At 39.7% G+C, this 14,698-nt stretch overlaps 1 protein-coding gene across 2 annotated transcripts in view; it reads left to right on the top strand.

Annotated features, from left to right (window-relative positions):
* SACM1L (SAC1 like phosphatidylinositide phosphatase) overlaps positions 1-14,698 on the top strand; it is a 39,152-nt gene that overhangs the window by 9,747 nt on the left and 14,707 nt on the right. Inside the window, exons 3-11 of one of the 2 annotated variants that reach the window (XM_070391671.1) lie at positions 1,820-1,894; positions 3,812-3,939; positions 5,458-5,607; positions 9,451-9,510; positions 10,318-10,351; positions 11,368-11,469; positions 12,580-12,665; positions 13,488-13,574; positions 14,025-14,093. In XM_070391671.1, the coding sequence (XP_070247772.1) occupies positions 1,820-1,894; positions 3,812-3,939; positions 5,458-5,607; positions 9,451-9,510; positions 10,318-10,351; positions 11,368-11,469; positions 12,580-12,665; positions 13,488-13,574; positions 14,025-14,093 (791 nt within the window). Of the gene's footprint in view, positions 1-1,819; positions 1,895-3,811; positions 3,940-5,186; positions 5,306-5,457; positions 5,608-9,450; positions 9,511-10,317; positions 10,352-11,367; positions 11,470-12,579; positions 12,666-13,487; positions 13,575-14,024; positions 14,094-14,698 lie in introns of those variants that run through there. The other variant, XM_070391673.1, reaches the window with a different exon arrangement.

Raw genomic sequence — 14,698 nt, forward strand, 5'->3', positions numbered from 1 at the left:
AATTAATGTACCATTATCACATTTAGAATTTCATTTTTTAAAAAAATTCACCTCTAGACCGAATTCTATATTTTTTCTTGAGTGCAGCATTTGAGTGACCATGGAATAGGCATTGAGGACATAATAAATATCCTTTCAACACATAACGTGAAATACGAAAATATTGCATAGGATAGTAAAGTGCAAGAAAGGCATGACTATACATTTCCATTTCCTTGGTTATGTGGTTAGTCTGGTAAGGGCCATAAATATAGTTTTCATTCGACCAAATTGAATTAGATCTCTGTTTCAGTTTGATCTGACATTTCTTGGTGGGTGCTCTCTCAATATAGCTGATTGGTTTTAACCAATGTCAGTGTCCTTCTCCTGAAGTTTAATTACACTACTTCTATATCCCCTATTGATACAACCTATTGATAAAAGCTATTTAGTATGAATGTATTTTCAATTGTTTTTGACTTTTTAGTGATATTTAATTTGTGGGTAGAGATTGCAGACCCATTTGAGTGGGTCATGAATAGTTTGGATGTAAAGATAGTACCACACACTCATCAGAAGATACATGAAGAGATACTTTGACCTAAAGCCAGTGATGATGAGGGGTGACTTGCTCCTTTTCTCTGTCAGTTGGAAATACAGACCGTTGCCATGAAAAGAAGGATTTACTTTCTTCCATGAAAAACTAACCTATTAAAATTATCATGTTTTTATTGCTATTCTACTCCAGTTAATATAACTTATAGCTCTATCTATTTAAGTTCATCAGATGACCTCAATATACTCAGAATTTTCTTTGTGCTTTTCATCACACTCATATTCCTATATTTCATGTTGTTAATTGTGTGATAACATTGCTGAGTAAATTGAATTACTAGATAAAGCAAGTGAATTTTAGACCTTATTGAGAACTACTTTCTTCAGAGTAATAGGACTGCCTTTAGAAAAAAGAACTTGGATTTACAACAGTGTTTCAGTGATAATTAAACTGTGACCGGGAGAAAAGATTTATAGTCACATAAGTTTGGAAAACCATGAATTACACAGTGGGACAGTTTTGTTTTGCCTTAGGCCTTCTCAGAGCTTTTATTCTCCTGTGCATTCTCACTCTTCCTGGGAGAGGGACTAGGGGTGATGTGGGCAAAGTAAAATAAGCTTATTTATTGGGGCATTATTCTCTAAACTGGAGTTCTACAAAATATGTTTTGTAAACATGTTGGCTAAAAGTTTAACAGTTATGAAATGAACCCTATAGTCTAAGATTAATAGATTAATTTATTAATAAGGGCATTGATATAGTCACAGTTCATGGTGATGCCTCCCGACTGTACAAATTACTATTAGACATGAGGAGGAGGCTTTTCCTTCTTCTATCTCCCTTGAACCTTCACCTGCACTTCCCACATTCTTAGGCATAGCTAGGCAAGTCTTCGTTGCATTCCATTAGTTGCATGTTGAAATTAAAATCATGTCTCAACACTCCTCCCACTTACTTTCTAATTATCTTAAAGGGATAAAGACCTTCTGGCAAGAGGTTGAATAAATTTAGTTGAAAATTGACATTAGAAATAACCCACAATTTACCTGATAGGAATGCTGAAGCATGTTACATTTGACACCATATTCGGGACAGGCAGAGACCTTTGTAAATGTGGACATGCTTATTTTAAATTCTGCCCAAATGGAGGACTAATGAAGGAGTATTGCTTTTAACAACAAATCATGTATGTTTACTTAATAGAAGTAATTGTTGAAATCAAACTAAATTTCCCATTCTTTTGGTGAATGTGTTCTGTGATTTTTTTTTTCTTCTCTTTTAAAGTCAAGAAAGATATTCCTCCTTCAGCTGTCACAAGACCAATATTTGGTATCCTGGGCACAATCCATCTGGTGGCAGGTAAGGAAGAAATAAGAAATAAGCTAAGATGGACAAATAAGGTAATTAAATTGACACTTGGAGTATAAGATGAAGGAACACTTCATGTCATGCTTTAGGCAATAATCTGTAGATTTAAATATTTGTCATTAATTTCTAAAAATAACATACCCCAAATGGTTAAATTTATCAGCCTGAGGTTTTATTAAAAACGAATTTTTCATATATTCTAAGAGGGTTTAAGGAAATAATTTAATGCATTGATGGATCAGAGTATTCTACTTTCAACTCTGGACTGAGTTGAATATGACATAGTGCATGTTAGAGAATGTTACCTGATTCTGAGCAATTAGAAAGTGGTTTTGTTAGTCTAAATTTCATTTCATTGAACTTTTAAAAAATTCATGTTGTGTCAGGTACTGTGCTAAGTTATAAAAGATGTATGTCTTCCCCTAGACGGTTTGGCTCAGTGGATATGCCATCGGCCTGTGGACTGAAGGGTCCTAGGTTCAATTCTGGTCAAGGGCACATGCCTGGGTTGCAGGCTCAATCCCCAGTAGGGGGCGTGCAGGAGGCAGTCGATCAATGATTCTCTCTCATCATTGATGTTTCTCTCTCTCTCTCTCATCAATGATTCTATCTCATTGATGGTTTCTCTCTCCCTCTCCCTTCCTCTGAAATCAGTAAAGATAATTTTAAAAAAAGAAGAAAATATGCAATACTTAAAAAAAAAAGATGTACGTCCCTTTTGGCCTCACTTTACAGTCTAGTGAAAGGCATGTTAGTAGTAAATTACTGCAGTACAGTGTGACAACGTCTAGGAGAGAGATGTACATAGGAAAACTGCCAGGGAGGGCACTTGTGAGTAGAGCCTTGAACAGAGCTTAAGAATTAATTAGTGGGAAAGGCTTACCCTGTTTTATTTGTGGGGGGAGGTGGTGGCCAGGATCAGGGTTGGTGTATTGTGCGTGGTGCTGTGCTGGCTCCTTGATGCCTGACTGCTCATCTTTGTACTGATGCTCCAGACTTACGATGGGCTTCCATCCCAATAAACACATCATACATAGGTTGGAAATATCCAAAGTCAGAAATGCATGTAATGTACCCAACTTACCGAACTTCATAGCTTAGCCTGGCCTACCTTAAACGTGCTCAGAGCACTCACATTAGCCTACAGCTGGGCAGCATCTCTGATACATGAACACACCAGTTTACCCTCATGATCGTGTGCCTGACTGGGAGCTGCGGCCCTCGGCCACTGCCCAGCATCATGGGAGGGTCTCCTACTGCATATTGCTAGCCTGGAAAAGATCCACATTCAAAAATTGAAGTATGGTTGCTACTAAATGCATATTGCTTAGCACCATTATGAAGGAGAAAAGTCCTAAGTCAAACTATCATAAATTGGGGACCATCTGTAACATTGCATTAACCAGTTATACTACTGCCCCAGCACTTCTCTCTACCATGATAGAACGACAGACATGAAGGACATAGGAGTGGTGTAGATGGGACCTTGTCCTACAGAGGCCAGATCTCATAACTATGTTGATTTAGGCTACACACTGGGAAATGTATTAGCAGAAACCTGTCTGTCTTGGGGATAACAGGGGGGAGAGAGAGAGAGAGAGAGAGAGAGAGAGAGAGAGAAGTGTCTTCTGTCTCTACTTTGATCTGCTAAGATCACGACTTCAGCTACCAAAAGCTTTTGCGTTTATCTTTTTGAGAAAATTTGAACTTTCAATAGGAATTTTTCTAAATAATATGCTGGTCTTACTATTTATAAATTATAAGATTGCTTTAAAAAAGTATGGGCCTTTTCTCTGTATAGCACAATACAGTCTCATTCGCTAGCCTTTGGAGTTTAAACAAGGACCACTTACTACTTTTGGCATTAGAGTTGCCTATTTATCTGAGTTTGGCTTTGCTTTTTTGCAGGAAATTATCTAATTGTCATTACCAAAAAGATAAAAATAGGTGAATTTTTCAATCATGTAATCTGGAAAGCAACAGATTTTGATATTCTTTCTTATAAGAAGACCATGTTGCACTTAACTGATATTCAGGTAAGAAATGGAAGCACTTACTAATTGCAAAACCCAAAGTAGTACCATGGGGTGAAGAGGGAGGTGGAATACAAAGAATGTTTGCTGGATTTTTTTAAGCCTCATTATTTAACCATAAAGCAAGGTCGCTTTACATACTTTTACACCTAGCCATAAAATGTATTTAAAAAATTCTTCATATATTTAATTTCTCTTGGTTTTATTTTAAACTGACTCAGTTCTTAAATTGTGAAATTTCATATGGAGAGAAAAGGACAAACAGAAAATGCATGTTCTCAACACCCAATTTTAATTTCATTTTTTTTTGTAAAAGAAATAAAATGTTAGATACCTTTGAAGTTGCACTCATCCTGTTGCGTTCCATCTTTCCCCATAAAAATTTTTTTCTTCACTTTTTCCACATGTGACTATAAATATGTGTGTATATGTGTTCAAACAGTCCTCTTTTTGCACGATTCCTGTATGCATGGATTTCAGTTAGCATGGTTAGTTAATATCAGTCTTCCAACAACATGGTTTATATTTCAGTTATCCTGGTATACTAACTAAATATTATCCCACTAAAGATGAAAGTGCAGACAAAAAGTGACAACTCTAGGAGTGAAATTCACATTGAACATAAATGGGGTGTGGAAGAAATAGCTGACTGTGCGAATGCTGTTATTGTCGCTGTTCAAGAAACTCTAAATACACAGCGAGAGGTCTCGGTGAAGGTGAACTTATTAATATTAATGAAGTGCTTATGTCTCATAATTACCAAACATCAACATTTATTTTTTAAAATCTCTATTTATTGATTGTTTTGAGAGAGAGAGAAACATCCATTTGCTGTTCCACTTATTTATGCATTCATTGATTCTTGTATGTGTCCTGGCTAGGAAAACAGTTATTTTTTAAAACAAAGATTAAAATAAATGTCAATCTTGGTATTTATTGGGAAAGCCAGCTAAAATTATTACCAGAAAATATAGATACTACTTTTACAGGATTTTTCTTTTTAATATAAAAAGAAAAAGAATTCTACCCCAACCAGTAAAGTTTCTTAAGAACGGGATGTTATAATTCTCTTGTTATTTACTAGGTTACTGGGCCCTTCGTGAATTTATGTTTTTCATTTGATAAATGAGGATAATACTAATCTAGCAGGGTTGTTTTTGAAGGTAGAAAATCTATGTAAAGTATCTGGGACACAGTAGGTCATAACCTAAGTTGGTGATGTTTCATTAAAATAACTCTTCTGCCTATAGAGTAAAAATTGTGAAGGACATCAGAGGGAAGGAGTTCTGCCTCATCAATGTAGTCATACGTTACACTAGTTATTGAGTATCATCTGGAGTCAGGAACTGTCCTAGGTCCTGGGGAAATGGTGAGCATCCCCCCCTCCCCCAACCCAGTCCTTGTGCCAGTGATATTTAATAGGGCCAGACTAACAGGTTTTTATTTTCATTCTTTCTTCATGTTGACAGATTCCTTTCAAGTCTGAGGTAGACTGATTTTTTTTATCTCCTTTGTTTACAGTTACAAGATAATAAAACCTTCCTAGCAATGATAAACCATGTATTGAGTGTGGATGGGTTTTACTTTTCAACCACATATGATTTGACCCATACTTTGCAGCGACTATCCAACACTAGTCCAGAGTTTCAAGAAATGAGTCTCTTGGAAAGGGTAAGCTTAATTGACAGGTATTTTTACTTACTTGGGGTTCTTTTTTTTAAGGGGCATATCTGTTTCTTCCATAAAAATATATATTGCTTTTTCTAAATCCTGGCTGTATCAGGATTATGTATGGGGCTTTGAAAACTTACCATGTTTCAGATATATGTCAATTCCCAATTTAGGACCCCAGTCTGTATGTTACACAGACAGGACTGAGAGCCATGACGTAGGTAGTCAGAAATGCAGTATAAATACACACATTGGTAATCCCCTAGCTCTAGGTGTTCTACAGCCTTAACATATATTAGTAACACTAGAGGCCCAGTGCATAAAAATTTGTGCACTGGGGGGACCGGGGGGTGTCTCTCAGCCCGGCCTGTGCCCTCTCACAGTCTGGGACCCCTCGGGAGATAACGACCTGCTGGCTTAGGCCTGCTCCCGGTGGCAGAGGGCAGGCCCAATCCCTAGGTGCAGCCCCTGGTCGGGCTCAGAGCAGGGCCGATTGGGGAGTTGGGGCGCCGCCCCCTGTCATGCACAGAGCAGGGCGGATCGGGAGGTTGCGATGCCACCCTCAGTCATGCTCAGGGTAGGGCAGATTGGGGGGTTGGGGCACCGCCCCCTGTCACACTCAAGGCAGGGTCGATGGGGAGGTTGCAGCGCCACCCCCTGTCACGCACAGAGCAGGGCCGATCAGGGGGTTGGGGCGCTGCCCCCTGTCACCCACAGAGCAGGGCCCATCAGCGGGGTTGGGGCTCCGTACCCTGTCACGCACAGAGCAGGGCCCATCAGGGGGGTTGGGGAGCTCCCCCCTGTCACGCACAGAGCAGGGCCCATCAGGGGGTTGGGGAGCTCCCCCCTGTCACGCACAGAGCAGGGCCCATCGGGGTTGGGGAGCTCCCCCCTGTCACGCACAGAGCAGGGCGGATCAGGGAGTTGGGGCGCCGCCCTCTATCACCCACAGAGCAGGGCCGATCAGGGGGTTGGGGTGCCGCCACTGTCACACTCAGGGCAGGGCCGATGGGGAGGTTATGGCTCTACCCCGTCACACACAGAGCAGGGCCCGTGGGGGGAGGAGGGTTGGGGTGCCAAACCCTGTCACACACAGAGCCGCAGGGCGATCAGGGGGTTTGGGCGCTGCCCGCTGTCACGCTGATCCTGGTGCCGGGAGGCATAGTACCCTTTTACTATATAGGATAGAGGCCTGGTGCATGGGTGGGGGCCGGCTGGTTTGCCCTGAAGGGTGTCCTGGATCAGGGTGGGGGTCCCCACTGGGGTGCCTGGCCAGCCTGGGTGAGGGGCTGAGGGCCGTTTTCCGGCTGGTGGGTGACTGAAGCTCCCAACCGCTCCTTTTTTTCTTTTTTATTCTGGGCCAGCTTTAGCTCTGAGGCCTCGCTGCTGAAAACATTGATACAATGTTGCGGTCAGGCTGGCTGAAGCCCGGCTGACTGAAAGCAGGTTTCTGGGGTTTTGTTTAGCTTCTATATTTGCAACATAGTTGCTTAGAGTTGCAGCTGAGAGGCTGGCAAGTCAGGCGGGGAACGTTGGAGTCCGCCATCACTGGAGCAAGCAAGCCTCCCTGTTCCCTTCAGTGCATGGCTGCCGGCCGCCATCTTGGCTGACAGTTAATTTGCATAAGGATATGCTGATTAGCCAATGGGAAGGGTAGCGGTTGTACACTAATTACCATGTTTCTCTTTTATTAATGTAGATAGTTATGCTTAAAAAATAGATGTTCTAACAGGCAATGAGTGTTCTTTCTGCAGTGGAGTTACTTATAGTTTTTGCAGCTGAAAAAGTAACAACTTACTGACTTAGGAACTTGCTTTTTTTGTTTAAGATGGTTTTTTTTTTGTTATTATTTTTTAAAGATGAACATACCTTTAAAAGTAGGCCTCAGATTATCTCATCTTAAAAGTGCTGCTGTAGGAACCTGGATGATTGCTGTCTTGATTTTTTATTAACAAACCTTAGTTGTGTTTAGGTGGCAGAAAGAATTTAAAAGGTTGCTGTCAGTTATGTATTAGATTGAACCATAAGAAATTGCCAGTAATTGACCAGTTTTGACCAATAAAAATGGTAATTTCATTTAGTTCAACCTAAATCAATGTTTTGTTGATTTACATTATTAAGATTTCATACTCTAATCTAGAACAATTTATGTAGGTTTGTCTATAAATTCAGATGTAAGCTAAGCAATCAAGAAATTTGGCTTTTAACTACAAAGAAACTTGCTTTTTAAAGCAGTTGCTACATTCTGAATCTGCATTTGTCAAATGTCTCTCAGATGCCTGTTGTGGACCGGGCACTGTATTAGCCACTTAGGGACACAGAATGAACTGACAAGGCCCTGCACTGTGGGAGCCTGCAGTCTCCTGGGGAAGCGAAGTCCAGGCAATCACAAAACAAGGGGCACTTGCTGCCGTGGCGATTTGTGCCAAGTGTAGCGGGGTCCTGAGGAAGGCGGGTCTCATTCTGTCTGCGGGAGTCAGGGACGGCTTTACAAAGATAACTTTTGAGCTGAGATTGAATGATGAATAGACCTTAGTGGTCAGGTGACAATGGGAGAGGGGGGTTCCGGGCAGAGATGGTGACAGTATTAGGCTAAACTGAAAAAGAAGCTGTCACATCTGGGGATGCAGAAGGAATATTTTGTCAGCTAATCAAGAGAGTCATTCAGGTTAACATAGGGAATCACAAAAGTGATAAAGACACCACCTATGCTTTAAATGTTTTAGCTTCACGTGAAATTTTACATTGACTGGTCAGTTTTTTTTTATGTAGTACCATAGGCTTTTCTTTGTTTTTGGTTCCTTGGTTCCTAATTGTCTTCTCTGGATAAATTACATCCATAACACTTCCCAGTTTGAATCTCTAAAGATTTTGACACAGAGCAGTCTGTTTGCAGAATCCTATAGATTTTTGCTGTGCCAGTCCCACTTCTAATTCAGCAGCAGCTTTGTTTCAGCAATTTGCCTTTTATCAAGTTAAATTCCAAACCATTCAGCTTTATAGAAACAGCAGCTTGTTTTTAAATCACATTTCATTGATTTATAAAATATTTCGTTAAACTGTGTAATGATGACTAACAAGTACAACTGGCCCAGACCAAAGTGGAACACACACCTGAATCTTGGGAAGTGTACCATCTACCTGGTTATAACTAAGCACAAGAGCCACTCCCTGCAACTCTCAGCTGGTGGTCGTGGGCGGGGTGGGAGTGGCGTGTCAGTTGGTGCGTTTTATAAAGAGAATGGAGAGAATTGATTAATCTACTGAGTTGTTGAAGGAGCTTCTTATGTATTTACAGTTTGAACATCAGAATGGTCAGAGATGAGATCAGAGAGTTAAGTAGGGGCTGCCAGATCCCAGGCCTGGTGAAGCCATGCGAAGCTTTGGCTCTTTAGATGACAGAGAGCCAGTGAAGACTTCCCAGCAGACAGGAGACCTGACCTACGTGTCCTGTTAGAGAATTGCTGGCAGCGTGTGGAGGGACCAGTGGGAGGGGCAAGGCCAAGACTTGACTTCATTAGTTAGGCTGGAGTCAAGTGCTGCTGAGGCGGTGGGAGTAGGGATGTAGAAGAGAGGGCAGATTTGGAAGAAGACTTTGGACTAAATTGACGAAATATATGAGCAAGAAAGATCCTGAGAGGACTCCCAGGTTTCTGGGCCAGCAGCACTGGCTTGAGGCAGTGAGGCAGGAAACCCAGAAGAGGAGGGCCCGATTTGAGGGGAAGGGTTTTGTTTGGAGCCTGTCAAAGCCACCAGGTGGAAACATTGGTTGTCATATTTTTCTTTCTGTAGAAACTCGCCTTGCCAAGAGATGTTTTATTAATTGTAAAACTTCTCTCTTAGGCAGATCAGCGGTTTGTATGGAATTGTCACCTTCTGAGAGAACTTTCTGCGCAGCCAGAGGTAATGTACACTAAATAAAACCTGCTTATTTGTTACAGTCCAAGTTTTAATTGCCTACATAGTATAAATGGCTCCCTAATCACCAAAGGTTTGGGTAAATAATTCTAATTTAACTCTGTTTATGACTATTAAACTTGGGTCAGGTCTGCCATCTCCGGTTGTATCTCCTGTAGGAGCCTTAAGTAAAAATACACTGTTTTTATAAGTAAGAGGGAGATAATGGGTTTTAGTGGACAAATAATGGAGAAATGAGGAGCCAGAGCCAAGACCCAGGCAAGTGGAGAGCTCTGCATTTGTCTTTCTGTGGGGATGTGATTCGATAGGCGTCACCTTCCTCTGTCCTTCATTTATACAAATGAAGTACAAACAATGAGGACCAACTAGTAGGCATAATATAGTGAATCTGGTTAAACAGATTTGCCTAATGGCTTTATTTTTTGTCATGTGCTTTTCTTTTTGGGGACAAAGTAGTTTGAGCTGCAGACAGCCAGTGTGGGCACATCTTTTCCCTAGAGGAGTGGAGTTGTTGGAGACAAAGACTGAAAAGGAGGGAGGAAAATGTTCTGCAACTGCAGTGGTTTCATTAGTGTTCTAAAATCTGAGTAGTCAAGCCCAAACAATTATAGCACATTCTTGAATTTTCTAATTGAAAAGACAATGTTACATGAGAGAAGTTTCTTTTTACCCATAAGATTACTACCTTGTTATACTCGTATGTTACCTCCTCATGTGTGAATACATTTTATGTCGTGCTGTTTACTTTTAAACTATATTTAGTCCTAAATGTAATATATGTCTTCATTTCAGGTCCATCGGTTTGCTCTTCCAGTATTACACGGCTGTATCCTTACATGATACTCTAGTTTTCTAGCAGTCTTTGTTTGAATACTGTTACAAGGCAGGTTTAGTGATAGCCTCAAATATTGCATGAGGAGAGTCTCAAATATTGCAGAATCAAATCAAAAGCAGTTTATAATTCAATAATTATCTAATTGTAAGTTTACTTTAAAAACTAATCTTTATCATGGAGATTATAATAAAAATAGGGAAGGAACATGAGCTGGCTGTTGAAGGACAAGCACTGTATGCTGATGAGTACCTAGAATCAGGACGGTGCCCTGCAGAGATGGAGGTGATCTTTCTGTCTAGGCGATTTTAGAATAGTTTATTCATGAGGAAATAATATTGTCACAGGCTTAATGTGAAGCTTTAAATTAATGTAGTTTCTTGATTAGAGGTATAGTCACATGGTTTGCATACATACAGAGAGATCAACAAGATCCAAGGCCCCAAGGCAGGCGCATGCCTGGAGCAGAGAGAGTGGCGGTGTGATTAGAGAAGTAGCTGTGCTGAGATTATGCAGGGCCAAATAGGCCGTGCCTCTTAGTTCAGCTGTGATGAGAAACTGTTGGGATCTAAATAGAGGGTGGGCATGATAAGACAAAGGAGAGCAAGGGAGGATGCAAGGAATGATTAGGAGGCAGCCTCAGTAACCCAGGTGAGGGGCAACGTTGCCCAAGACTTAGAGGATAGAAGTTATGGTGGTGAATATGGGCAGGTTCTAGATATATTTTGCAGGTAGAGCTAATGGGATTTTCTGACAATTTGTACATGGGATATGGAAGAGAGGTGGTTTCTGAAAATTTACTCTTTTGATCAGAGTACATGGAATGAAGCCATCCACTGATGCGGGGAAGAGCCTAGAGGTGGGAGGGAGGCTTAAGAGTATTCAGGGTTCCATTCGGACATGTGAAGCTTGAGATTTCTATAGACATCCAGGTAGATTTAGTCATACCAAACTCCTCTCCTTCATACACGTGATTTCTCTGTATGTTATATTTACTTAATGTAGTTAAGTTATTACTATGCACTCGTGTTCTATTAATGGAAAGTACTTTGATTGGATTCTCATCTCGAGGAGGAGTTGCTTCAGAGCTGGCGTGCGCTATTACGTGAGAGGTAGGATTAATGTTGTCCAGTATGCTGCAGTTCTGGGTTATATCTGTCACTACTGAATGTGACATGACTGTAATCTTTTGTATTTTTTTGTTTTCATTATCATTTGAAAGCCTCAATAGATACTTATCTGCTGCTTCATTATAAGAATTAGTTAGGTCTTCTGTGCCTTACTCCAGTCACTGTATTATGTTGCAAACGTTAAGAGACCTTATACACTGCTGCTTCCTGCTCTAAGAGGCACCAATCATGTTATTTGCTGGATGTGTGACAGCAAGCTGAACTCTGTAGTTTCAGTAACCTGAAATCATAGCAGAAAGTATTTTCTCTTACTATTCTTCGTTTCTTTGCATGCATAAAGCTAGACATGTGACTTTATGCCTTCAACTTTAAAGATCTACATTTGTTCTCTAGGCTTTGTACTAGCAAATGCTAGTTTCCTTAAACCAAGCCTTTAAAATCTGTATTAAAAGTTACTGTTATTATGAAAAGGAGTTTCTCTCTTTTTTTTTTTTTTTTTTGCCAGACTATCAGAGTAAAATCCTATGGACCTTTAGATAAATCGTAGAAGTTTGGGGCCAGGGAGTTATTGGGTTACTCTCCCTTATTGTAGATAATACAGCAGAGGAAGAGAGACACTAAATGAGTGAGGTGGTTAGGATCACAGAACCTTCCACCCTCTCATAATCAATGGAAAAAATATCCTCGGGTGAGGATTAACCAAAAAAACAAACAAACAACAAAACATCCTGGGATTTATGGACAAACTTTCAGGAGTCCTTGAGAATTTGTAATTTTTTCCTTTACAATATATCTCAAGTTTGAGAAACACTGTTTTTGAGGAATCATAGGATTAAATATGTATAAACACTTGATATATTAATATTAAATAACAACCAACTTTATTTGTTAACAGGTCCTTAATACTCCTCTTTAAGCCTGTTTAAAATGAGCATCTATTAACTTTCTGGTCATGTGTTAATGCATTTGTTTTTATAAGTACTTTTCCACTAATTTGAACTGACTTAATTCTCTCCAAGTTAAACTGAACTAGTGAGTTTCTGGTGTGTTTCTTATGTGATAAACAGTTAATTTAATTTTTTTTCAATTTAGGGATTGATTCTGAAGGCCACGCAGCTAACTTTGTAGAAACAGAACAAATTGTTCACTACAATGGAAGCAAAGCTTCATTTGTCCAGGCAAGTTAACATGTCTGTGGGCAGCCAGCCAGGTGAGCTGGCCTTTCTGCTTGGGTCATAATTTTGTCAGGTTATTGAAATTTCTCTCTGCTCTCCTCCTTTTAAAAGTAATATCTTTGTCTGCAATGTGGAACAAGTTCACCCAAAACAAGGGTATTCTATTAACCTGACACTCAGCTTTCTGGCACTTCCTCCCTTGAATTAGGTCCCTAAAGGAGAGGGGTAGGAATAGGAGGTGCCGGGGTTATGGAAAGGAGCCACCTTTCAGCCTAATTCTTCAGACTTATTCAGGGCAGGGGTGATGGGACAGCGGACTCTACCTGCGCTGACTTCATTGTGAGATAATCTCCTTTTCTCGTTTTTCGCCTCCCTAAGGAGTTGTGGAGCACTTGCTGCTCCAGAGCATTAGTAGCTAAACATACACGTTCATAGACATACTCATTTGAGAATGAATACAGCCATTTTCCAGTTTTATTATAATGCCAAATTATATAACAGACATAACATTAATTTCTACTCAGATAAATTGATTTACTTTAGAATTTAGGGAAACACTAAACTGTACTACACTAGCAACATGCATATAAAATCAGAAGCAGAAAAGGGCCTTTCAAATGTCTTCCCACAATACATGAACTTTAGATTAGGAGCAGGCACACATGGACTTCTTTCATAATTGGTAGGTTGTATATATACTTTTCCTTTGTGGTTATTGATATGTATATACCTCTGACAACATGTAAGGTGAGAAAAACAAGTTTACGTGTATGTTTGTTATTGTTCTTTTTTTTTTTTTTCACATTTCTCTTTTTTTTTTTTTAGACTCGAGGATCAATACCAGTTTTCTGGTCTCAAAGACCAAACCTCAAGTACAAACCACGACCGCAGATCAACAAAGTAGCAAATCATGTGTGTATCTTCCATGGTTTCCTTCCTGGCTAAAAATAGCCTATTGGCATTGTAATTTACATATAGAGCATGTATTTATTCCTCGTAAGGCAGAATTCATCATCCTTGAGGCCTTTCTGCTTAGTCCTGGCACATAGTGAACCTAAACCAAATGGTTGTAAGATGGCATGTTAGAAATGTGCAAGAACAAGCTGTAGTTGAATGCTATCACACATTTAGATTTTAGAGATTTCAGTAAGATCTGCAACTAGAGTATTTAGTGTGTGCTATTTGATACTGTGCTCGGAGTTAAAGTAGCAATATTGCATCTTGGAGTAGAATGGCTTATAATTGCTATTTACTAGTTGGTATTTAGAATATCTAAAAGACAAGGAGATACTTTACATCATTTTTATAAGTATTCTTACAGTGTCCTCTGGTAAAGTGAATAACTCTTCTTTTCTTCTCTAGATGGATGGTTTCCAAAGGCATTTTGATTCACAATTAATTATTTATGGAAAACAAGTCATAATCAATCTGGTATGTTTCTTGTTTCTAGGGGAGCAGAACAAACTTTTATTTTTTAACCTAACATAAAATTCATCATTATCATTTTTTAATTGTTTTATTGCTTAAAGTATTACAAAGAGTATTACATATGTCTCCTTTTTTTCCCCGCCCTTAACAATCCCCTGCATCATTATCATTTTTAATTGTGCAGTTTAGTGACATTAAGAATGTTGTGCAGCCATCACTACTGACCATTTCCAACTTTTCTTCATACCAAACAGAAACTCAGTATCCATTAAACTTAGCTTCCTATTATCTGTCTCCCCTCAGCCCCAAGTAACTCTGACCTACTTTCCATATCTATAAATTTACCTGTTCAAATACCTGCTCCTTTGTGTCTTGCTCCTTTCACCTCGCATAAATTGGTTAAGGTCCACTCATGTCACAGCATGTATCAAAATTTCATCCCTTTTTAAGACTAAATAATATTCCATTATATGTGTGTACCACAGTTTGTTTATCCATTTATTCATTGATGGACATTGGGTTGTTTTGAGCAGAGGTGTAAGAATCCCTGCTCTCCATTCCTTTAGCTATATACCTAGGAGTGGCTTTTTCTTGATTGGACGTTTTCT

Source organism: Myotis yumanensis, unplaced genomic scaffold (assembly GCF_028538775.1).
Source record: "Myotis yumanensis isolate MYYU_CA2020_CCGP unplaced genomic scaffold, mMyoYum1.0.hap1 SCAF_14, whole genome shotgun sequence".
NCBI classification, from domain to species: Eukaryota; Metazoa; Chordata; class Mammalia; order Chiroptera; family Vespertilionidae; genus Myotis; species Myotis yumanensis.